Below are 24,862 nucleotides of genomic sequence, written 5' to 3'. Positions count from 1 at the left end.
CTTTCTCTATTTCACTCTCCCCACATTCTCTCCTTTCTCTCTCTCTAAGTCTCTAAATCTTTTCCTGTCCCCCCCCACATTCCTTCTGTCTCTCTTTTCCTTTCTCCCTCTTTCTCTCTCTACTTCTCTCTCTCCCCTTTCTCTTTTTTTACTCTCTTCTTCTCATCTCTTCTCTCTCTCTTTTTATCCCCCCCCTTCCTTTTCTCTCTCTTTCTCTTTCTCTCGCTACTTCTCTCTCTCCCCATTCTCTCTTTTCTCTCTCCCTCTACTTCTCTCAATCTTTCTCTGTCTTCTATCCTACCCCTCTCTCTCTTTGTCTCTCTTAATCTTTTGCTGTCTTCTCTCTTTCACCCCCCTCTCTCTCTCTTTCCCTTTCTCCCTCTTTCGCTTTCTACTTCTCTCTTTCCCCATTCTCTCTTTTTCTCTCTTCTTCTCTCCATCATTCTCTCTCCCTTCCTGTTGCCCTCTCTCTCTTCTCTGTGTTCCTCTCTCTCTCTCTCTCTTTCTTTCTTCCCCTCCTTTTTTTTTCTTTAATAAAAGTCGGTTAGATTTTTGTTTAAAACATTGCTGGTTAAAATAAATATTTTGCACAGTCTCTGTCAGATGTTATTCCTGACTTTGCTGCTTGAATTAGGCCGTCTCTGTGTGTTTACCCAGATAGGAGAGCATACATTAATAATATCAAACACCAGAGCAATCAGTCTGGGTGACTCACTCCCACAGTGCATGGCTGCCGGAAAATCAGTTTGGTTCTATTCAGTAAAGTAAAACCCTGACTTCTCTTATTTCCTTATAATATGGTTTTCTTACCTATCGATCCTGCCACTGGATCTCTTATTATTCCAATTCTTTTACCAGGGTGACAACCCTGTCTGTTCTGCAATTAAATCACAGCAGCGTTGTCACTGGGAGGAGAGAACAATCTTAGTTGGAAATGTTGTGATAAACAATGTAACTAGTTATTGTATTTGTTTTATAAAATAAAAAGTTTAAGGATAAACAAATGAACATTCTAAGCACCCGGGCAGTTTTAGAATTTTTCCCAGCCCTATAAAAGTCCCTTTTTCACAACATAGACTGTGTGTAAATATTTATTAAACTATTTATATTTATTAAAATAAAAAAGAATACATATACTGAACATAATAATTAAACTCAGTAAATATTATTCCCTGTAGAACCAATCACCAGCTTTAAATATATGCTATGATGATGCATGGGTGATGTGGGCACTTTCTATTGAATGTCTGGTGGTGGGGTCCCACCAGGATCCAGAAGGGGGCGCAGCAGAAAGGGGACTATTGGGGACCATCTGGGGTGGGCACAACTGCAGCTGTTGATTTGCAATGCTGCCAAGGGACCTGGGGGAGGAAAAAATGTCCGATAAAAGTCAGATGAGGGATTGGAAGCAATTTTTCGTTATCATTTCAAGTGACAGATAAGCGAGCACTGTACACACAGCACTATTCCATTCTATGGAGAGGGGAGGGGGAGGATGAACAAGCAGCACCCTACTATGCGCTCCTCCATAGGAGTTCAGAGCGGCTGTTCCTAATCGATCACGTGTCAGATTTTTGATGAGCACAACTATTCATCTTATTATCTGATACATGTATGTAGCTTTAGATGCTTTGACTGCTTCATTTCACCTATTATATTCATTTATTTATATTCACCTGGTAATCCTGCCATTAATTCACTTCCTGTCCTAGGGTGACAATGCTTAGGCTTTGTACACACATGTAATAATTATCGTTGGAAACGAATGATTAATGACCGATCGGCCGATAATCGTTAACAGTGGACAACGACTGGTCAACGGCGATGATGAACGAGGAATGTTGCTGGAAACGAACGATCTGATTGGGCAACGATCGTTCGCTATCTATTGTGTGTACGGTGATCGTGAATTGTCCTGTGATACACTTTCTCCTTTACACATCACTTCCTGCATCACTCAAACAATCGTATCTAGCGTGTGTACATTATTGGTGGATTATATTTGAACGATCGTATCGTTTCAGCATGTACAAAATTGTTCATAATATGATCTTTTCAAAATAATCGTGAATAATCATTGATCGGTCGCTAATCGTTTGTTTTCTAATGACAATTATTGCACGTGTTTGTTATGTTCACCGTATTGTATTTACAGCAGAGATTGCTTACATATACGGCTGATCGATCGTGTTTTAATATTTCGGTCAATCGCACACAAATGCGATCAGGCTCTGCGTTTCTCATTGATTCTGCAAATGTGGCAATGTGAATGATACAACCAATCACATTTTATTTTTTCAGTCGATCTCATGTTGTTCCATATTATTATTCGCCGATGAATCGTTTCCTTGCAGTCGCTCATGCCCAGATCATGTGACTGCATGTATAGTTGCGCAGGGCCAATCTAACAGTACGTTTAATTTCTATCCAATCGCTGCATCACATAGAACGCAGGAGATTTGTAAATAGTCAGAATTTTGCAGTAAGTATTCCGGAGGTTCCAGGAAAGGAGGGCATAATGGAAAGGGTTAAATCTGGAGTTTACCTCTAAGTCATTTTTTTTCTGTTCTGTGAGCATCTGACAGGGAACGGCGGCTGAAGTCGGATTTCTCTGCACCATTTTCTATCCGCTGCACAGCAAGACACAAACACGTCGCTCTAGTGGCAGCGACGCTTCAGTGAGAAATCATTCCACAGCCAACGCAGCAATTCTCACAGCACAGGCAGACGCTGCAGCCATCGATGGGTGAGTTAAAACGACGACGCCAAATTTTGCGCGACGTGTGCTCAACCGACTGCGACAGTGTAGGGCCAGCTTCTGTCTGCTTCTTATTTTGCTAACAATATTATTATAATCATTCATAAAAAATCCACAAATGTTCAGATTTATTTCATGAGATGAGAGTCGACAGCCGTATCCCTTAGCAACCAGCACCAGTTTGTTGTAGTACAGTGCTATCTGGTTGCTGTGGGTCACTGTTTATAGAAAGTGCAGCATCCCTATAGTAACTGGTCAGATTTTATTTTGTCATTTATCCATTAAGACTTTTTTTTTATTATTTATAAATGAGCCCTTGGGGGGGGGCGCTATGGGTTACTACACCGTAGTATTTGATTTAGCTTAGTGCATGGATGAGTGTGCTTAGTGCAATGTGTAGATGCTGTAGTGAGCTTTTTTATACCTAATGCCAGAGAAATAAATTCTGATTGGCTGATATGTTTGCATGTCGCTCAGTTGCATTGTTTGGTGAATATGGCCAAAGGTGTAACTGGGGGAAATGGGGTCTTATGTGCACCGTAAAAGTCAAACCATCTCGCCATATAGAACCCTCACTAACATATTACCCATTCCTAATCCCCCAGGGACAGATATTACCCCTTCTGCCCCAGTCCATCTGCCCTGCAACAATTTCAGTTCTTGTTGCAGCCCCCCTTTTACCCTGCAGCAAGACCCTACTCCACCTCCTTCCCCAACTAAAGTTGCCATCTTATGGAATTTTACCCACCTGTTGGTATAATTGGACATTTTGGCAATGGTAATAATCTAAAAAAAATGGCAACTCTGCCTCCTGGTCTCGCCCCTGCAGTTAAACCCCTCCCCTGCTGAAACATATTCCTTTCTGTGACCACGCCCCTGTCCAGCCTACAAAGATCCTATCCTCCCTGTAGAAAGATCTTACCCGGCCTGCAGCCACCCCCATGTGCCCTATCTTTCCTCCCAGCCTATCCTGCCTTTTCCTTTCTCCAGACCTTTCCTGCTCTCCTTAAACATAAGAACTGCAGAGATGGGTCATAAAGGAGCCACATAAAGGAGGTCAAATGGAGAAAATAGGTGCTGGTGGCATTAAGGAGATGCCCCATTCCCCCTTGACTACAGAGCCATCCTTTGCTTTACTAGAATTCAAACTTATGAGTGGCCAGAGGTCCATTTAAAATAGGGGCCTGTTATCTAAGGGGCTTAACATCACCACTGACCTGAAACCTAGATATCTTAGATCACGTGTTCTGAACTGGGGCATTGTGGCTGTTTTCTGTCAATAGGGACTGCACATATTCTCATGTTTCCAATTAGGTAGACCCAGCCTGGTGGATTTGCAGCGAGCTAACTGGGTAAAGCAAAATCAGCGGGTATTCAAGAAGCACTTATATATATTTTCTCTCTTTGTTTCTGCAGATGAACGAACGGCCATAGAAGAGAAAACTCTGGTTTGTGAGAGTACGGACTGCATTGATAAAAGAAGAGCTGTTAAGGTAGGTGCTGCAGATATGAATGTTTTTTTGAGTTCTGCTACCAACTTAGCACCGTCTGCAAGAATCAAAAAAGCCTCAAGAGATTATATATATTAGAATATTAGAATATAACAAAATAAATATAATAGAATACTAGAATATAACAAATTTATAATAACATATTATAAATATAAAAAAAGAAATATCATAAAATCAATATTTGTTGGGTGTTGCTGGATTTTAGACAATTGGTTGTTGGTTTTAATTTGTGTTGTATATATTTCTATATTGCTAGTTGTTGGATGTCATGTGATGATGTGTATATGGTTACCTACATGTCATGATTGGATTTTGGATATTGTGTATAAATATATTTTATTGGTTCTTTTATATTAGATGTTGGATATTCAAGGAGTAGGAGGCACCCAACTGCTTGTACTACGATGGTTCATGGTTAATAAGTGATCTGTAGTTTGATCAATAGTTAGATCAGACCAGCACTGGAAGCAATGGGTTATGTGCAGCTCCCAGCAGTTGGCGCTGTACAAGTTTCTTGTCCACCCCAACTACTGTGCTGGCTTTTAATAAACCAGTGTTGAACATTTTACAATGGGCAGTAAGAAACTGCAGATTAACACTCCGATTTCTTCCCTATGGGCACCAGCAGGTGAGACGCTGCATGTGGAATCTCACCCATTCATGTGAAAATGCCGTAACTGCACCACAACATCATCACGTATCTGAATTAGCCTTTGGGCTGTTGGCTAGTAAAGAACATTGGAATGATGAACACTAAATGATGTTGTGTTGATGACCATAAAATGAACCTTCCACCATAATGCAAGGACCACTTCATGGGTCCCCAACACAAGACCACTAAAATCTCAACGCTCTTGCAATGCACTGGAGTGCCTTCCTTTTTTTTTATCTTTCTCTGAGTTCCCCAAGGAATCTTTCATGGAGGACGGTAATGTCACACCCAGCTTTGCCAGAGATTACTATTTGTTTAAAATATGGTTTACAGGTTATTTGGGGATATAGGGGGTCCCAGTGGGTATAAACAGACCTTTTATTTTAGAGAAGGCTTCACATTAAGAATGAGATGGTGTCACATGGGACACAATTTAATGACATCATTACTCTGTCATCTATGTCAATATAAACTTTGTCATGTTCATAAATATTGAATTTAAGTAATTACTTAATAATAAGTAAAATAATAAGTATCGGGCTACAATTAACTACAAACAATGCCTTGTTTCTATTATGATCCCTGATGGCCACTATAACATGGACATTGTGGACCTTTGAGGGTCATCATTTTATTTTGTACATTGAATGAGTACATTTTATGGGGGTTAACACTTGGCCATCACACCTATATGAGCTTGTTGACCCCCCCATTTTAAAAGGATGGCCATTGATAAATGTTTGGTGCTACCTTTGCAGCTATAGAAGCCTCACCTCTTCTGGGAGGACTTTCTTCAAGATCTTGTGATCTCTCTACAATTTGTGCCTATTCGGCCATTGGTGAGCTCAGGGTCCAATTCATCCCAAAGACGTTGAGTAGGGTTGAGGGCTTTGTGTAGGCCACTCGTGTTCCACCATCAAATCATGTCTTTCTGGAGCTGGCGTTGGACGTTGGGTGCATTCGTGCTGGGACAGAAAAGGGCCCTCACCAAGCAATGACCACAAGTTTGAAAAGATGCAATTGTCTAACATCTTTGTATGTTGCATTGTCATGTGATGTGATATCACAGGGCCAAACCCATAACTCAGGCCCCCAGGTTCAGGTCCTGGTCCGTTCCAAGACTGCTCCAACCACAGTCCTTGCCTAATGTTATGGCTCCCACTGCCACCTATTTTTGGTTTATCCTCTTACTGAGCTACATTTTTGCATCTGAGATGTCTTAGCCCTGTTTTTCTGGGTCTAGCACTGGTAGGAAGTTCTAACACCGAGCTAAGCTCCATTTGTATGTTTGTGGCTTGGTTTCGCTGTGAATTTGATCACTCGAAAAACAAAATGCAAATGCTGGGACATTGACTAATGAGCAGTCTCTCTGAGGTCATCCTTTTATGTAATTTTGCATATTTTTCACCAAAGTTGGTTTTCTTGAGAGGGGGAAAACGCTAACTATGTGCAGTCAGAAAGTTTGACAAAATTTTCCGCTTAGACTTACCTGCATCTGTTCTATAGATTTATTATTATTATTATTAATATTATTAAACGGTTTTTTTATGCCTGGCCAGTTTTTTTTATGCCTCCCACCACCAATATCTATTATTTTTATTATTTGTAAACAGGATTTATATAGTGCCAACATATTACACAGTGCTGTACATTAAAAAGGGGTTGCAAATGGCAGACAGACACAGTAGACGGAGAGGACCCTGCCCCAAAGAGCTTACAGTCTAAGAGATATTGAAATAGACCATTTGTTTGGATTGGAGAAATTGAACATTAACCAGAATTGTAGTACATGACACAACATTATATTACAATGTATCATTTTGAATGGTATTTTTTTCAAATAAATAACCAAAAATGCAGAACATTACAGGGCATGCTTGTAATATAATGACAGGGTTTGTGCGGGCTTCTTAAAAAGGTCAGATATAGAAGCAGGGTCAAAAATATTCCTAATAATCCCCAAAACAGTGATTGTAAGGAGTTGCAGGATACAAGGGCCACTATCTAGAGTAGACAAGGCCATCGTTAACCCTGAACACCTGGTAGCATGCCAGCACATAATTGGCTGAGCGTCTAGATTACATCCATGTTGCATTTAAACTTCACGGACCTGACAGGGACTTGTCCTAATCCACTTGATCCTTATTGCAAAGCTTTAGTGGATTTGGTTCACATTATCTTGCTGGAGATCACAGATGTGTTGTTTTGGAATAGGGAAATCATCACGGCTTTATATGCGGCACAGAAAGGCGGTTGCTGAAAGGTATGTTTTGGAGGAGTTTGGACTTTTTTCTATTATTTACTTATATTTTTAACTTTTTTTTAACAAGCATGATGTTTGCTGTTGAGCTTTTTGGTGGCTGTGATAAGCGAGGGGTATTTACCAAACTGATCGATGGTAAAAATGGTAACTGAGGCTGCCGTTACAAGCAAAGCTAGATTTACACTTCTGCATTCAGAAAATGCATGCGGTTTGTGTACATGTGGTATTATTTAATATTAATAATGCATTTCAATAGCAGTTTGATGCAATTAAATTGCGTTTTATGATTCTCTGCTGATTCCAAGTACATAACCCCACACATAATGCAGTATATGTGCAATAAATGTTGCCTACAAATGCATCATTTTTTCTTGCAAGTAGCTATTCGTTTCCATTGAGTGATGGATAGGTGATCCACTGAGGTCATTCATAACATATCAGCCACTAAGAACTACTTTCCACACTGATTTCATTATTATATTATAGGAAGCCTGACAGGCAGCACAGGTAGGCTGGTGAACTGATTTTTCTGCGGTTACACGATAAGGATGAGGTTGGTCACCTCCCTTCCCATCACTTGTGAAGGAACAGCAAAACATTCAGTGTTCTCTCCAGCCCCTATTGGTCGGGTGCACCACCCAGACTTTTTCAGTGACCACTGTTTGTGGGTGTTTGATAAGCTCACCACTTTCCTTTCTCCTCCTGCCAGTGTGTTCCTTTGTGCAACCACTATATGCAGTATTTGTGATTGGCTCCTTATGCTGCTCCTCCCTTTCTTTCTGCTGGGGGGTGGGGGCTGATTCCAAGTCGTAGTCAGTAATTGCCCTAGCTGCATTTAGAAGTACATTTAATAATTTTCAACATGTACTGTGATATTCAAGCTTCTGTGTTTATCCTTCAAATCCCTCCACAGTTCCTGTCTTACTTACCTCTCTGATCTGATAGAAAAATACTCCCCTAGCCACTCTCTTACAGCTCCCCTAGCGGCTCCTCCTACTAATGACTTCCTCTCTCATAACCTCGTCACATGCACGGCTCCAAGACTTTTCTAGAGCTGCTCTGATTCTCTGGAATGGTCTTCCCCGTCCTGTTCGGCTTGCTCCTACTTTCTGCACATTTAAAAGAACCTTCAAAACCCATCTTTTCAAATTAGTCTATTTCTGTCTCTTAAAACCATCACTACTTCCACCACTCCATATCTCCCCTCCTATTGTGTGATACTTCCCCCACCTCTTAGATTGTAAGCTCTTTGGAGCAGGGTCCTCTCCTCCCCCCCATGTCACTGTCTGTATCTGTCTGTCATATGAAACTCCTTTTTAATGTACAGCACTGCCTAAAATGTTGGCACTACATAAATACTGTTTAATACCAATAATAATACTCCGTTACTGATATTCGGTGTCTTTGGTTTAGTTTAAAAGTAATTCCCTAATCACCAATAAGCAATCTAACATAATATTGATGAGAAGCCAGCTCTCAGCACCAGGTGGGTCACCATGCGGTGTCTATCTCCTGTGGTTAGTGGGTTTTGCTCGGCAGTAATAAGACATTTATATTTCTGATGACAAAATTTCATCAGTGGCGGCCATGAAATGCAGAACTCCTGCAGTATTTTCATTATTATTATTATTAATAATATTAATAATAATAACATTGATAATAATAATAATTATTTGTTATAGAAATGCATGTTTTTTTTTTGTTTTATGTTTGGCATCTAGATTTTTTGTCTTGTATAGTATAGGTTTGTGTCTTTTCTACAGTATCACAGCTTGTTATTAAACAATATCAAATGGTTTTAAAAGTATATGTAACGTATTGACAAGAGCAGAAAATGGTTAAAACCCTTTTTGGCCATAGGTTCGAGCAGATTTATCTTCAATTCCTGTTCCCATGGGAAGTGAGAATATAAGGGCCACCAGCCCCTGGGCGGACAGCAGAAGTTTGTGGCAAACCAAGGGAAACCAGATTTGCATGTGGCTGTGGTGCAAATCTTCAGATAAAAAAAGTGCAACCAAAAGCAACATTTTGGGATCCTGACGCTATCTGCCAGGTCTGAAATGGTCCTAAATTTCTTCATAGTGAAGAAAATCTGTTCTTGGGCGGTTGTGCATGACACCACTGTCTGTATTCTAAGATTTCCCCCCTATTTCTAGTGACAACTGAAAATTTGGGATTTTCTCTTTTTTTTCACCAGGACAAATAGTAATACAGGGAATAGGAAAGGCAAAAAAAAATTGGGCTTAAAACATTTTTAATGTACAATCATTTGCCAAATGATTGAAGGAATTATGAAATATGCATAAAATGCCTTAAAGCCCTTCTCTGAGAAAATATTAACCCCCATCCCATCCTATCTTCCCACCAACTACCCCCCCCCCCCCCCCCCCCCATTCTGCAAAGTTTTCCTATATTGTAAATCGTATACGCCAAGCTAAATCTGTAATCCTGACCCCTTTTCTGCATTGCTTCTGGATGCAAGGGGTTGCAAATCCAGTGCTGCAGATTTGCCCATACTTGCCGCTCCCTGACTGTCCCTTTCTGGCGATGTCACATTCTGGAATCCATTAGGATCCTGCCCCAACTAATATTGGACAGTGACATGAACAGCCAAAGAAGGCTTCTGCCTGTTGTACCTTGAAAAAGACAAAATTCTGATCTGGAGTGCCAACAACTTTATGAGTAAAAGCATTTCACTTTTTTTTCATCATTCCAGCAATTCCTTAGATCATTTTCCCCGAAATCAGATATTATTTCAGCCTTATTCCCCCCATCTCTCCATGTGCCCTTCTCAGAACACCCCTGTATATGTTGCATGGATTGCTTCGTTTACAATACTCTATATGCGTTTTACATACAATTTAGAAACCTGAAACCCGAGTTTGTGCTTCGATGACTCCATGAATCATTCTGCACCAAGCGCTCCATTCTGCATCCTTATCCTTCTCGCTTTGTATAAAACGTTGGCCCTCACACAAAATAAATACAGCGTATAATATTATTACTATTATCATATTTGTATAGTTTATGTCTAGCCCACTGCTAAACTCTGCGCCATGCAAGTTTATATTACGGGAACGGGAAGAAATCGGGTCCAGTGGGTGGTTTGAGGACACAGGTAGAAAGATTCTGATGCCCCTTTATTCTTTCAATGCAAAGGACAGGCCATGTTTTAGGGAAACTTCAGATCTAAAATGAGCACCCTGCTGGTCCAGGCTTCTCTCATTTAATTGACTCGGAGAGATTTGGAACCAATGTTTGCACGTGGCTGTGTCAGATAACGGCACAGTTCCCATGTCACCTTGGTTGTTTCTGGTTGCCCGTGGTGTAGTTTGCCTCTCTCAGCCACACAGCAGCAGTTTGGTTTTATACTGTGGCCCTAAAAGGGCCCTTAGATTTGTCCCTTTTTTTTGGCCTGACCTATTACTAGTGAAAATCAGCAACATTTGCCTATTTTACTCAGACAATATGGAGTAGGGGCTGTTTCCATTGATAAGTGGCACAAGGTCATTAAATCTTCTTGTGCAGTCCTCTGTACTGGCTCCACTTTTTATTAACTAAAAGTGCATACATGCGCTAAATTATTGTCGCCAGAAACCATCTTTTATGATAATTTCCAGCGAGTGTTAGGTGAACAAACAAGAGCTGTACACACAGCGCCATTCTGTTCTATGGAGAGGGGAGAACAAATGGCACCTCGCTGTGCTCTTCTCCCCCCACTTGCATTGTTATCCTTTATCGTTGGTCGCTAATGGATCTGTCAGGATGCATTCATGAACAATGTCGGACAACCTCTGTCCATGTGTCAGATTCTCGCCAGAGACAAGCCCGACCGATCATATCTGATCGTATCAAGCAAGAATCAACTGACGTGTGTACATAGCCTAAGAACTGAACTTGGAGCCAAACCAAAGACATAGGGGCAAAACTCACCCTTTGCAAGCTATCCAGGGAGAGCAACATTTTTTGTTCTCGGAGACACTGTTATGAAGCATTAGAACAGTGGGTGGGCAAAGCCTATTGCCAGGAGGTTTGCCTTAGCACAGGGAGAGAGCAAAGTGCTGAGATCTAACTTGAACAACCTCCTTAGTAAGTCCTAGTATGGTTCAGGAAGGGGGTTAAAATCCTTATTAGGATGAGGGAGCTTTCCCTTTACTTCCAGTCCTAAGAAACTAATAGTAAAAGTTCCAATATTCATCCAAGAGAAATGTCTCTGGAACAGGTGTCCCCGCTGGAGACCTTTCCCTGAAGTCTTCTTTTCCCCCTTGGGTTTTAATAGCAGGGCCACCTGGACAAATGAAATAGACCAATTCTCCCAGTAGGTCCAACCCCTCCCTACTTTATCCAAAGCTAAAAAATAGTTTGACCTACATCCACTTTGTGGCTGAGATTCTGCTCTTGTGATAACATTGTATCTATTTTTTTTCTTTATTAGTTACATCATAATGTCATGTATTTATTAATAACATTTGTCATAGCCATCTGCAGCAACAACTGTGCTCAGGGCTGCCTCCTCCAATGCATCTGCTCAGATCATTGTCATCATAACTGGAGGAGCAGTGCTGATCTGGAAGATTTAAAGAAAACCTGCACTTTGCTCATGTCAGGCAATGCAGTGTTTGCTTTAAGAATCTCCATCCCCAGCAGCACATATACGGGGTTTCTTCTCTACACCTGATCTCACTTTGTTCAGCTGCCAAGCTTCTTCTTTAGGGATTTCAGCCATTGCATACTGTGCAACCTCCCTCTCATGCTTCCATGTACATAGGCTGAGGTTGTGGTAGACACATGAAGAGGGCAGATTTTGGAACCAGTGAATATGTTCAGATCGAGAGGAATTTGGATGATAATAAAAAAAGCAGGTCAGCCAGATACAAAAGCATGGCTGATGTGTAAAGCCTTGCACGGACGAGGGGAAGGTGGAGGACAAGCAAGCAGCACCCCACTGTGTTCTCCACCATAGGAGTGCACATTGGTCATTCTTGATCGGTCATTCTTCAATCCGCCCTGGCAGGTTGACTGCTGTTCACCTGTCAAATTTTTGCATGAGCACAAACCATTCATCTTGAATGACTACCATTTGAAGCCTGTACAACCTTAAGCTCCCTGGTGGTGTGATTATTTTAGAATTTTTTTATTTTTAAATGTTGAAGCAGTACATTTGACATTTAAAAATATTTCTTTTTTTAAATTTCACACTGGTCCCACCCCACCAGCAGCGCCCGCCGCCCACACGCACACATGTCCTATGTTCCCCCGGCATCTGCATCCCCTGACCTTGCGCCTCCAACGTTCACACGCTGGGAATGCGAGGCCAGGGGACACAGATGTTGGGCATCACTAAGGGGACACAGATGCTGGCCGAGCATAGCCAAGTGGACACAGTCATTGGAGGATGCCGTGGGCTCGTAGAGACCAAGTAAGCCATCAATTGCACCCCGAGTGGGTCAGGGTTACCGCTTTTTGTAATGAAATTTAACCCCAAGCCAGAACGCCAGGTAAATTAAGGCAAATCAAGGCAATTCAGCAGATTGGCTTTAGCCCAAAAGTGTTGCTGAGCCTTCCGAAATGAAAGAACTGAAATCCAGTGAATCAAAGGGGTTGGTAGGGACCATTGGGCTGGGGGAAATGAAGCAGATTCTATCTGATTTGCTGCAGCTTCAAATGCACATTGTGAGAAGCTTCCAGTGTACAGTGAAATTAGGGTGATCAGTTACCTTGCGCAATCTCTGGTAGCTTCCCGTACATTTGAGGTGGGGGGTTCTTTAAAGTGAACCTGGCCTGATTTAAGATAAAGTTTATCACACATATGAGCATGTCGGAGGCTTCTGTAAATGTTTTGCCTAATTTTCTGGCGTGTAGGGGTGGAGATTACTGCAAAAACTATCGCCTTGGCTTAGATCTGCAAAGCCGATTGTTAATAATGACCTGAAGTCATTGTGTCTCCTCCTGGCTGTTCATCATTACACCCGGCCTCTGATGGTGTTTATTTAGCTGCTTGTCCTGTCAGATCAACGATTAATATTAAACTTCTCTCATCCAAACAATCAAATTTTAGGAAAGCTTGGAATATTAAGGTATAGTGAACTGTCTGTGTTACCTATTACCAAACTAGATGCCAGCTGTCCATGTGCCCTTGAAGACGTAGGGAGTGCTTATTGAAGCATATTTGAGAAGACAAGGCACTTTCCTAAAAGAGAACCAATCATCACCTGCATGCTTGAAAATATCCTTGTACATTAGAGGAAGCCAGGCTTTTAAAGTAATCTGATCTCCCTGCTGGCAGCCAATGGTATATACCACATACACCTGATTAAAAAGAAGTCTTTTCACTTTTACTGCAACATAATAAATAATAAAAATATATTAAAAAATGAATTTACTTTATTAATGAGCCCTGGCACTTTTTCTGTTTAGTCTATGAAATTTGTGTGGGTTTAGCGGAGCAAATACCGAGGTAGGATGAAGAGAAGCAGGAAATTCACTCCCCTCCTCGCTTATAAACAGATGAGTGGGCATGAATAAAGGGCACTTGATGGAAAGCTCCCATGGCAGACACATTTTCCCCATGTCAGGAATTAATTTCATGGATCATCGAGACATTTTCTAGTTAATGACACACTAATCAGAGGAACGCATGTAAAGAGACTTCTGGGAAACAAGATCTTGCAGAGAGCTGGCAGACCTGAAGGGATACCATAGATCTGTACAAAAGAATAAGTGCGTCATGAAACTGTTCTCCAGTCTGCTCAGTTTAGTTTTATATAAGACTTATATGTAGACCTTTGACCTTAATATTGGGTCAGTGATTCCATTCATAGCTAAAGGCCAATTCCAGGTTATTTGTTTTGGAAATGAAATTTTTTGTTTGCATTTTCTTGGGGCTGTACAGCTGTTGTCCTTTTCCACCGAATATTATTCAACCCATTTCCTGTGAGCCCCAGGATGGCAATGCCATGCTTCCCAAGGGAAAATTGTGGTGGGATGGTTGGTGGTCATTCAGCCACCCTGTACTCAGGAAAATTTCCATGACTCCATTCAAAGCTAAAAGCCCATAGCAGGAGTTTGTTTTTTTAAATGAAAACCTTATTGACATCTCCTTGGGCTTGTAAAGCTCTAGTCGTCTTCCACCGGGTATCATTTAACCCATTTCCTTTGAGCCCAGGTTGGCAAAGATGTACTACCCAAGGGGAAAAAGTGGTGGTTGGTTGGTGGTCATCTAGCCACCCTGGACTAATAGGAAAATGTCAGAGGCCTCTTCCACCAAGTATCATTCACCATATGTCCTGGAAGCCCAGGATGGCAAGGGCATACTATCTAATGGGAACGGGTGGGGGTGGTTAATGGTCATCCACCCACCCTAGACTCAGGAGAATATCCATGAATCCATTCGTAGCTAAAGGCCAATTCCAGGTATTTTGTTTTTGAAAATGAAAGCTTTATTTACATCTCCTAGGGGTTGTACATCTCCTGTCCTCTTCAAATAAGTATCAGTAAACCCATTTTCTGTTAGCCTAGGATGGCAAAGACACACCACTCAAGGGGAAGGGGTGGTTGATGGGTTGGTGGTCATCCTCTTCATCACCCTGGACTCCTAGGAGAATGTCAGTGACAACATTCATAGCCAAAGGCCATTTCCAGGTAGTTTGTTTTTGGAAATGAAAGCTTTCTTTGCATTTCCTTAGGGCTGTCCAGCTCCGGTCCTCTTCCATCAGGTATCAGTCAACCCATTTCCCAGTAGCCCAGGATGGCAGGAACACACTACACAAGGGAAAGGGGTGGTGGGGTGGTAGGTGTTAATCCAGCCACCCTGGACTCAAAGGGTAATGTCAGTGGATTACATTTATAGCTAAAAGCCAGTTGCAGGTAGTTTGTTTTTGGAAATTAGAATTTTTTTCTAATATCTGTATGTCTTTGGGCTTGTTCAGCATCTGTATGTCTTTGGGCTTGTTCAAGATGGCAACGACACACTACCCAAGAGTAAAGAGTGGTGGTTGGTTGGTCGTCATCCAGACACCTTGGATTCATAGAAGATAGCAGAGATCAGCACTGTAACATCGTTCCCTACAGTAGTCAGGACCTTCTTTCTACCAGAGGAAGAGAACCGGTGATGTCCCTTGACCAGACCAAAGACAATGGATCTGATTTATTAAAGCTCCTGAAGACTTTAGAAGATAGACTATCATGGGAGAACCCGGGTCATCCAGCACATCTGGAATGAACATGCTTTGTTCAAAACATTTGCCAAATCCTTTTTAAAAAAAATCCATTCCAGGTTCCCCATGATTGTCTATCTTCTTCAGTCCCAGGGAGCTTTATTGGACCTGGCCCAAAATGTACTCATAAAGCTATTAACAGAAAAATGTTAAAAGCAGGTCCATGGGGTGGTGGAGGTGTTGGGTTAAAATAAGTTAAAATTGGGCTTCAAAAAGAGCTTCTACTTGACCCATGCATGACAAAGCATCAAGGCCAATTTTCGGTGGCCCCCCCAGTGGCAGAAACTTAATTGGCCTTTGCTCTCTCATAAAAGTCTGGGCCTTCTCAGTATGGAGGAGCTCACATCTCTTCCATTTGACACGGGAAGTAGAGCTTGAGCTTGCATAGGGCTAACTCCTATAGGTCTTAGAATCTGAATGGTGCAGTTGGGTTGGTGTAACTGGTGAGGTCACTAATTGTGTTGCACTACATGAACAATGGCAGACTCACATTATGGAACTATAGCGATTAAATTCTTCAAGTCTGCAAAGGCAATTCTCATTTTATTGTCTGGACAAACTCCTTTCAATCTGGACAAGGAAATGTTATCACAAAAAGTTGGTCCATTTCTTAGGGAGAGGGTCTTCTTGTGATGTTTTTCATGTTTTTTTCCAGAAGAAGGTGACCACCACTAAGGAGCACCTTCAAGGTTGAGACTTCTGCTAAACAGTGTCTGGTGAGTGTTGATCGGTAGCTTCTCTGTGACATTGCTGGAAGGACCCAGCTCCAGTAAATGAATCTGATATTGTAATGAAAGTATTTAGGGTCCAGCCTGCTTCCCCACTGGGGTGGAGAAATACTACAATATTATACTTTAAAGAGAAACTAAACTGAAAAGTGCCTATAAAAAAATACACTTACCTTTAATCCCGCAGGGCAGTCTGATCCATCTGGAGGTGTCTTGCATCGGGTCCTGCATCCATCCCCAAGCTGGCGCTCCGGGTTCCGCCATCTTCTCTTCTTCTCCCTGGGCAAGCAACAAAATTTTTACTTAACATAAAAGGGTTGTCTACCCTTTTATGTAAAGTGAAACTTCTGAGTTTAGGTATGCTTTAAATAGTACTAAATCAACATAGAAAATGCTTTTGCTGTACAGGTTAGTACAATGTTTCTCAACCAAGGTTTTTTTAGAACCCTAGGGTCCAAAGGTTCCTTGAGCAAATTGTGCCTTCCAGGTCAGTTTAATTTACACCATTTTTCTGTAAAAATGACATTCTTTCCACCGGTCAGCAATCCAGGAGTCATACTTCCCCCTGACCTCCACACTAATCTACTATGACCTATGGACATAGTAAATATAGCAGAAGTTCCATGAAGTCCTTAAATGTTTTTCAAGGGGTTTACCAATGTAAAAAGGTGCAGAAACACTCGATTAGTACATAAGGAGCACCCTGCAGTCTCTTGTAGACCAACTCTGACAAGTGAACACCAGGTGGCAGTGTTGTAATGGATGCTTGCGCTGTCTCTTCTGGCTGTGACATTTGGTACAAAATACTTAAAACTAAGGTAAAGAGACACTTAGTTCAAGAATCTCATTAGGAAGCAAAAAAAAAAAAAAAAAAATGCAATAAAGTATTGTAAAGTGTACTCATAATGTTCAGACTATGTACTTTAATACAGACCAAGCAGCCTAATTCATATAAGTTTACAGATGTCAGATCATAGCACAGTGGCTTTGCTTTTTGGCTACAATATTTAACAAAATAACATGCCCTATCTCTCAATTTTTACTATACAGTAAAGGAGTAATACCGTATTGGCAATGCATTTAGTTTTTTTTTCTGCATATTGGAAATCAAGCAGACTTATGTGGGTGTGTTTAAGAACCCCTCTCCTGCATGTTCAAAAAGGGGTTCCTAGATCATCAGTTAAAAATACAGAACAGCAAGGCAGTAAAAGATTTCTTCATTTCCCCCTGAGGTTATCTTTAACTTGTTAGTAAGTTTTTTTTTTCTCCAGATTTCTCCATATTTCCTATTGATATTGCAAAATCAAACCTTCCCTGACCTGTGCTGACTCTCTTGTATGTGGAATGTTCTGTATGATCCTACGGTTAGGTATTACACCATGCCGCACCCTCTGTGCTGTTATTTGGTGTATCGGCACGCATTAATCAGCTTTACATTATGTATGTATTCATTGGTGGACGCAGCCATCTGTAAATGGAAGAACTGTATAACTGTTTATGAAGGTCTGACTTCTACCAACCAACATCTGTGGAATTCATTTTCCTACAAGGTACAACATGCTTACAATGTGTCAGTTATGTAACAGCTGCTTAGTAATCAGCAGGGTAAATTGGCTGATGAGTAGAATAAGTTAGTTGAATGAGCAGAGATGAGCGGAGTTGTCAAATTCTGGCCAAAGCAAAAATATATTATAATACAGTATTTATATAGCGCCAACATATTATGCAGCCCCGTACAAATTCCATAATCCTATCACTAGCTGTCCCTCAAAGGAGCTTACAATCTAATGTCCCTACCATAGTCATGTGTCATTATTACAGTCTAAGGTCAGTTTTGAGGGGAAGTGCTCTAAAGGGCAGAGGGCTACCTCTGAGCCACAATGCTGCCCAAATAAACAATTTATAATATTTTTTGGGGCTAATTGGCGCACTGCTGTTAAAAGATGCAATAAGCAGCTGTGTAGTGCCATGGGGAACTGTAATGGTTCAGATGAAGCGCCATAGTAAAGCTGTCCTGCAATCTGCTGCTCCGAATGGCTAAATGGCAGACAGGGACAGTCCTATTGAGGGTGCAAAATGGGCAACTGCTTAGGGCCCCCACCTTCTCAATGGTCTTAATTGACAGAATGCCAGGGGGTCCAGCGAGCTGGGGTGATGTGCATTTTGAGCTCCCACTTTGTATTTGCTTAATTCATCTGAAAATGTCCCTGATGGCAGATTGCCCATGACCTTTATTTTGCTTTTGGGGAAGACACAGCAGACCCTCTCACTCGTCCTCTCCCCTCCCCTCTATATAGAACACAACAGAGCTGCATTTATTTGTTCCTACTGTTGCCATCCGGTGTACCCATCTCCCCATTACCTGGTGGAGATGTGAGAGCTGTGTATTATATCAGGATGGCCTTGAGGGAAGATTGGCAAACACAGAGCCCTTTACCCATTTTCCTAACTAGGAATTGCAGGAGGTGAAAGTGCCAGCTTTAGGTGCCATGGCATGTCTCCAAAGAGCTGTGTGTGTGAAACCTCATGGCTGGCAGCTCCCGGTTTGCAGTTTGCTGTAGGGCTAGGAAAGGCAAACTGAAGTACAAGATGCAAGCATCTGCAGTGCAGATCTTCAGACCACAACTGCTCAGGCAAACTTCTGCATTTCGCCATTGCAAACCACGCCATGATTTGCCACAGCCGTGTGCACCTGCATGCAAAAAAAGGGCTTCCAGCTACCCCCATTCTCTTGATTGGGAGAAGTGGGGACTGCGGTTGAGCCTCCTTGCTGTTCACCACTGGTCTGGAATTAGCCGAGAGGTCACTCAGAAAGCAGCAAGGCTGAATAGGAAAACAGCAAAATATAAAACAGTTCACATATAAGCCGCTGGTCTGCAGTTCTGCATTTTACGCCCCCAAAACTTTAGCCATTTGTAGCTGAATTCTTTCTAAATATTTATTCATCTCAGTTTATCAGCCATCAGACAGATGGAATTGGCCTCCTGTTAAGAGGGAAATATACATTTCAGCCTGCAGAGATTGTATATTTGATTGTGGGGAAAGCATAAGGGTTTTTTTTTACATAATGAAAACCATTTGTATCCGGAAAACATGTTCCCACTGTATTATATAACTTAATTTGCATAGGGTTACGTGATTATATTCAGCGTCTGCCCACCACTAATCACGCTGGCTTCTTTTTGTCAGGCCTCACAGTGATTTTTTGCATTCAACCGTAGCAACAAAGAGAATAAAAATTCCGCCAAGTACAACATTGTTCTATAGAATATAGGTTGAAGGATGCAGCAATTAGAACATAAGAATCTAATGGGAGCCTATTGGGGTGCATGGAGGGAAACAATATAAAGTACAGTAATGTAATGTCAGAGATTGGATTCATTCCCTAGCATGGATGGGTGCATGGTTGGGCATAGGGAGCTTGTGGTAGCAGAGGAAAAGAGACTGATATGTAAAATACCTGAATCCCCCCACTGCACATCATGGTTTCTTCCACCAGCTTATACATGGGAGGAACCAGACCGGGCAGCAGGGGAACTGGCTGTCTACACATTGAATATTAGGAATACCTCCATCAGGGAAAGAGCAATTGAGTGGCTCATTTCAACACATGTGCAAGCTGAATATTGTCCTCCTGGTGGTGATGGGACACTTCTAACCTCCATCCTTAAAGTGGAACTATACCCTGAAGGTACTTACCTGTCCCAATTCCATTGCAGGCACCGGCATTTTCTCCCTTCGTCTGTATGGAATTCAAATCCTCAGCCACCTTGATTGCGTGGGTATTGGGATAGCATAACTCTTGTTCGGGCCTTTGGGAGTTCAGTTTGCCCTGGCGCTCGCATGGGTGTCCCCGGATGTGCAGCTCAGCACATTTTTACAAAAGGGCAATGATCAGGTGGGTAAGAACAGTTGGGATCATCACCTGTCCATAGTCTCCTCTGCACCACTGATCAGAATGCAACAAAGTAAAGCTAGGTACACACGTGCAAAAAATCAAACGACTAACGACATTTCAACAAATATGCACAATTATTTTGATTGATCGTATTGTGCACAATTCTGTACATGTTGTAACAATACGATCGTTCAAATATAATCCACCAATATTGTACACACGCTAGATACGATCGTTTGAATGATGCAGGAAGTGACATGTAAAGGAGAAAGTGTACCGCAGAACAATCCACGATCACTGAACGACCGTACACACAATAGATTTTGAACAATCGTCGGGCAATCAGATCCGCCAGGATGTTCGTTCGTTTCCAGTTACAATCCTCGTTCATCGTCGTCGTTGTGCACTTTTCTTGTTAACGATTATCGGACGTTCATTTCCAACTATAATTATTGCACGTGTGTACGCAGCTTTGGTCTGTAGAAGCTGCAGCAAAGGCAGATCTGTCTAGTCCAAGTCCAAGAAATCTGTTGACCCTGCTTAATGCTTGAACAAAGATGGTACTATCTATTAAGATGGCACCATTCTGGTGGGGGCCCTGGGCATTTGCCAGTTTGCTCCCCCCTCATTTCAATAAAACCGCTCCTGTTATTAAGCATGAATGCACTTAACATGAATATATAAGTCTGATGCCAGAACTGGTTGTATTTCATTCTGTAGTTGGAATTTAAACCGGTTCTCTTTATACTGCCTGCCAACATTTCCATGTTAATGCTGTCAGATGTTTCTCATCTTCTGTGAGCTTCTGAATGGGAGAGGAGAGTAACCTTGCGTCACCATTACAGCTCGCTCCATTGTTTCGGAAAATCTCTAATTAAATCATTACAATTCAAGCATGTGTCTTCAGCAGCTGCCGTCGCATTGGCCAGGGTCCTTGATCTCTGAGTTTTAATGAGGGAACCTTTAGTCCCCTTGGTGCCTGATCCTTCACTTAGCAGAGCTGTTAACATGCACCTACATGCCGCTCTGTTAATAGGTACACAGAGTGCAACTTTAGGTGGGGTTAGGGATACAAATTCAAAACTTTGTCAGCAAGGAAAAAACCTGGCAGAGATTCTGAAGACAAAAAAGTCTTGCTGTAAGATTTAAAGGTGCAGCCTATTAAAATGTATTGATAATAATAAATGTATAGATATTACTATATAATACCTAAGTGAGCTGCAGGCATTATATATGGGAGCTGCTTTACCTAGGATTTGTATTTCTGGCCATCCAGTGCTAACTTCATAGAATTCTAAATTCAAGAGCATTGTGATAGGAGTAGAGAGCAGCAAAATGACCTGAACAGTCTGTTGCTGAGCCATCCAATCACAAGTTAGAGGCGGGGCAGTGACCTAATAAAGGCAATGTGCTGACAGCAATATAAATCCTCGGGCGGAGGAATTGCAATACACTTTTTGGTCCCTGGGCCCCTGAGTTCCAGGACATGCACATGCTTTAACCCTTTGATTGCACAGCCAATAACTGATTTCTTTAGCCCTCTGGGTCTCTTTAGCTTGGTACCCCTGGCACAGACAAAGTCAGAGACAGCAATCAGTTTTGCAGAAAGTAATAATTTTACCATGGCCGTCATCAACTAAATTACAGCTGGGGAACGGTCAGGCACTGGCTTTGTCGCAATTATAGAACAGCGGAATATACACCCGCCAGCAGCTGTGTCACAAGGGACAACTTACAGCCAGAAGCAAAATATAATATATGGCACGTTCCAGTTCCTAAATATAACAGCTGTATTTGTTTTCTTTGTTGGCGCATTGAAAAAATGGCTGTTGATCCTGCCTGAAATGCAATGTTCTTATAACATCCTGTGCATTGCACTGATACTGTCAGTGTCAGTAATCTTCCCTGGTCTTCCCTAATAGAAATAGGAGGAGTTTGTAGTATAAGGCTGAGTTCACACTGCCGGTGAGGTTGCTGTGGGGTTACCACATCTGTATGCCAGGGAACCGCTACCTCTGGGTAGAACCCACCTGTAGCTTTCCCACATGGCAGCTCTATAGAGAATGAATAGGGGCAGTACCGCTCACTGCCGCCAGCTGTTAAATGTGCAGCCGCTAGTTCTTTAAGGCAGGCGCCCCCAGTCCGTGGGTGTCAGCTGGACTGCGAGATCAAAGACCAGTGGTGGTCCGCGGCTCCGGCCTGTGCACCCCCCAGGTCAGGAGAAGGACCCCCCTTTGGGGGGGCACCTTGGCTATTGCCGCGGACCATGTCTCCCGTATAAATTACTCATGGTGGTGGGCAGCTTGTGTCTCTGGACACAACCCACCCACTCTCCCATCGCAGTCTGTTATGGGAGAGTGGGCAGGTTCTGGACGGGTTATGACGTCACTCTGCGGGAAGTTTCTTCCCCTTTGAGTGACTCACAGCTCCCCACACATGTGTGGTCCACAGTCCATAGATTTAGTGGTCCATGAGCCCCAAAAGGTTAGGGACCACTGCTTTAGGGACCAAGCAGCTGGCAAGGTGCCAGGTACCAGGAGCCGTGTGGGATTAATGATGACTGAAGAAGGTCTGAATATTCCCTTAATCTACATACACAGATGACTGTTACCCGAGATGAACAGTTATGCTCATCCTGATATGATCTGATGTGTACTGTTGACCATTAATCCACATGACCGATCGGGAACAACTGCTGTACTTTCCTATAGAGGAGAACAAGGTGCCACTCGCTCATCCTTCCCCCTCTCCTCTCCATAGAACATAACGGCGCTACGTGAACTTGATCTATCGTTGGAAACAATCACAAATAATTAGGACTCAATTCTGAGGAGCAACTGATGATTACAGTGCACTATAATGCAACTTATTGTAAGTAGGTCCCAATGGACCTGCACAGCAGCACATCATAATGCACACACCGTGCAGTGTTCAAATTTAGGAAGGCTGCAGGTCTGTTTTGACTTATTTGAAGCCTATTCAAAATAAATGAATCGGCCTTATGCAGAGCGTGGGTTGTGCTTCCGATACTGCGCACAGTCGTGCAGCACCCTACCAGTCAGATGCAAGTGCTACATTGGCAGACCTAATTGTTTGTCCAATCAGATTGCAATTTGGGTATGAAACTTTCTTTCTTACCAGATTAAAAAGAAACAAGATGGATTTTTATTTGATCTCAAAGAGCTACAAGGGACCCCTAAGGGGCGTCTATAGGTAGGTCTCTGCTTGGGAAGGGGAGATTCTTTTAAATTTAATGGTTTCTACATCCTGACAGTTATATGCACCTAATAATAAAAAAGAAATCGATGCAGAATGTGGATGACATTTCAGTTCCTTTGAAGTTCTGTGGCCTTGATGGTATTTAAGCAGTCGCGCCTTTTGAACAAAGCCATCCTCTGGACGGTGAATATTCCTTTTCAGCATGCAGCGTGGGCCGGCGCATAACTTTATCATCCTGGCTTTTCCACCTCGATAGTTGCATTCCATCTGCCATTGCCTGATTTATAAACTCACGTCTGGAACGCGGTCCCTTGTCATCGCCTTCTATCTGACATTCTGCAAGGGAGATTATTTCTTCATTCTGATACAGAATGTACATTTGGATGACACTCATTTTTTACTGACTCCAATATATGCAGGAAAAAAAAAATGAAAAGCCAGAAAAGAAAAAAGTCATTTTCCTAAATTGGTTCTGGTGTAGGAGTTTGGGATCGTGTTCCTGTGAGAGTGTTGCATTGACGCAGTCATTCGAATGTGAAAACGCATGGCAATGCACAAGACATGTGCTGGGATGCCATTTATTCCTAAAGGCATCCCAAACTGCAGGGGGGGGGGGGGGCTGAATTCGTTTTAACAGCAGCAGAGGTCTCTGCCCTGTTGGACAGCTGCTTGGCAGAGCTGGGCAAATTATTTCAATAGGCTGCCAATGCACCACTAAAATCAGACCTATTTTTTCCAATGCAGTACAACACTATGGTGCATGTATTGGATCAGTGCATGTGTTGCAATTAGGTATGTTCTGTTTACACGCAGACCTTGGGACTCCAGAATCTGCAGGACCTTGAAAGAAGTTTGCTACTGGTAGGAGGCTGTAAGTGGAAGGCTAGTCTTCAATAAATAGGATTGACATGACTGGAGCTAAATGCACATGACAACAAATATGAGAGTATGTCAAAGAATGATCGTTCAAACTCGCTGAAGCTATTTTAGTTCTTTGGTCTAGAAAAATCAGGTCTTTGCTACTTATCCACTCCCCAGCCGCTGTAAAGATTCACTCTTCTGGGTGTGGGGAATACTTGCCCCCCTACAGCAGCCATGGTTCCCTCCATTAGCTCATTCATCACTATGGGAGGGGGAAGATGCTGGGAGGATCCATTACAACTGACAGGGGGAGCAAATATTCAACATTGACAAATCCAGCGACGTGTTTCATGGCACACATACAGCTTCTTCAGGCAGAGTTTATCACAACTTTTATATAGGATGGAAAATTGGTTTCAGAGTGGGAAAAGTGTGTTTTTCCCCTCCTGGTGACCCCAAATCAATATCTAAGAATACATTTTATTATTTCTAGATATTGATTTGGGGTCAGTACCTGCATCCTTCCAAGTCTTCTCCATCAGGGTCCCACCTGAGCTCCGCCACAGCCACAGCTATACATTGATATAACTTTGCTGTGCTTAACATTTTTTTAATAAAGCCCCTTAGCTGACGATCCCTGGCATGATGTCATGTTCATCCTGGCTGCCATTGTAGGCTAAAGTCGGATTATGCACTCATGCTCATACTTAGCCGTGGGTGCGATCTCATCATTATGAGTTTAATAAGTTTACACAG

At 42.3% G+C, this 24,862-nt stretch overlaps 1 protein-coding gene across 2 annotated transcripts in view; it reads left to right on the top strand.

The window, feature by feature from the left end:
* The window catches only part of PLEKHG5 (pleckstrin homology and RhoGEF domain containing G5), a 205,894-nt gene that overhangs the window by 22,540 nt on the left and 158,492 nt on the right, over positions 1–24,862 (top strand). The window contains exons 1-2 of one of the 2 annotated variants that reach the window (XM_072425726.1): positions 2,598–2,746; positions 4,175–4,251. In XM_072425726.1, the coding sequence (XP_072281827.1) occupies positions 2,743–2,746; positions 4,175–4,251 (81 nt within the window). In that variant the 5' untranslated portion in view covers positions 2,598–2,742. Of the gene's footprint in view, positions 1–2,597; positions 2,747–4,174; positions 4,252–24,862 lie in introns of those variants that run through there. The other variant, XM_072425728.1, reaches the window with a different exon arrangement.

Source organism: Pyxicephalus adspersus, chromosome 11 (assembly GCF_032062135.1).
Source record: "Pyxicephalus adspersus chromosome 11, UCB_Pads_2.0, whole genome shotgun sequence".
NCBI lineage: Eukaryota > Metazoa > Chordata > Amphibia > Anura > Pyxicephalidae > Pyxicephalus > Pyxicephalus adspersus.
This window is presented reverse-complemented; position numbering and strand designations above follow the sequence as displayed.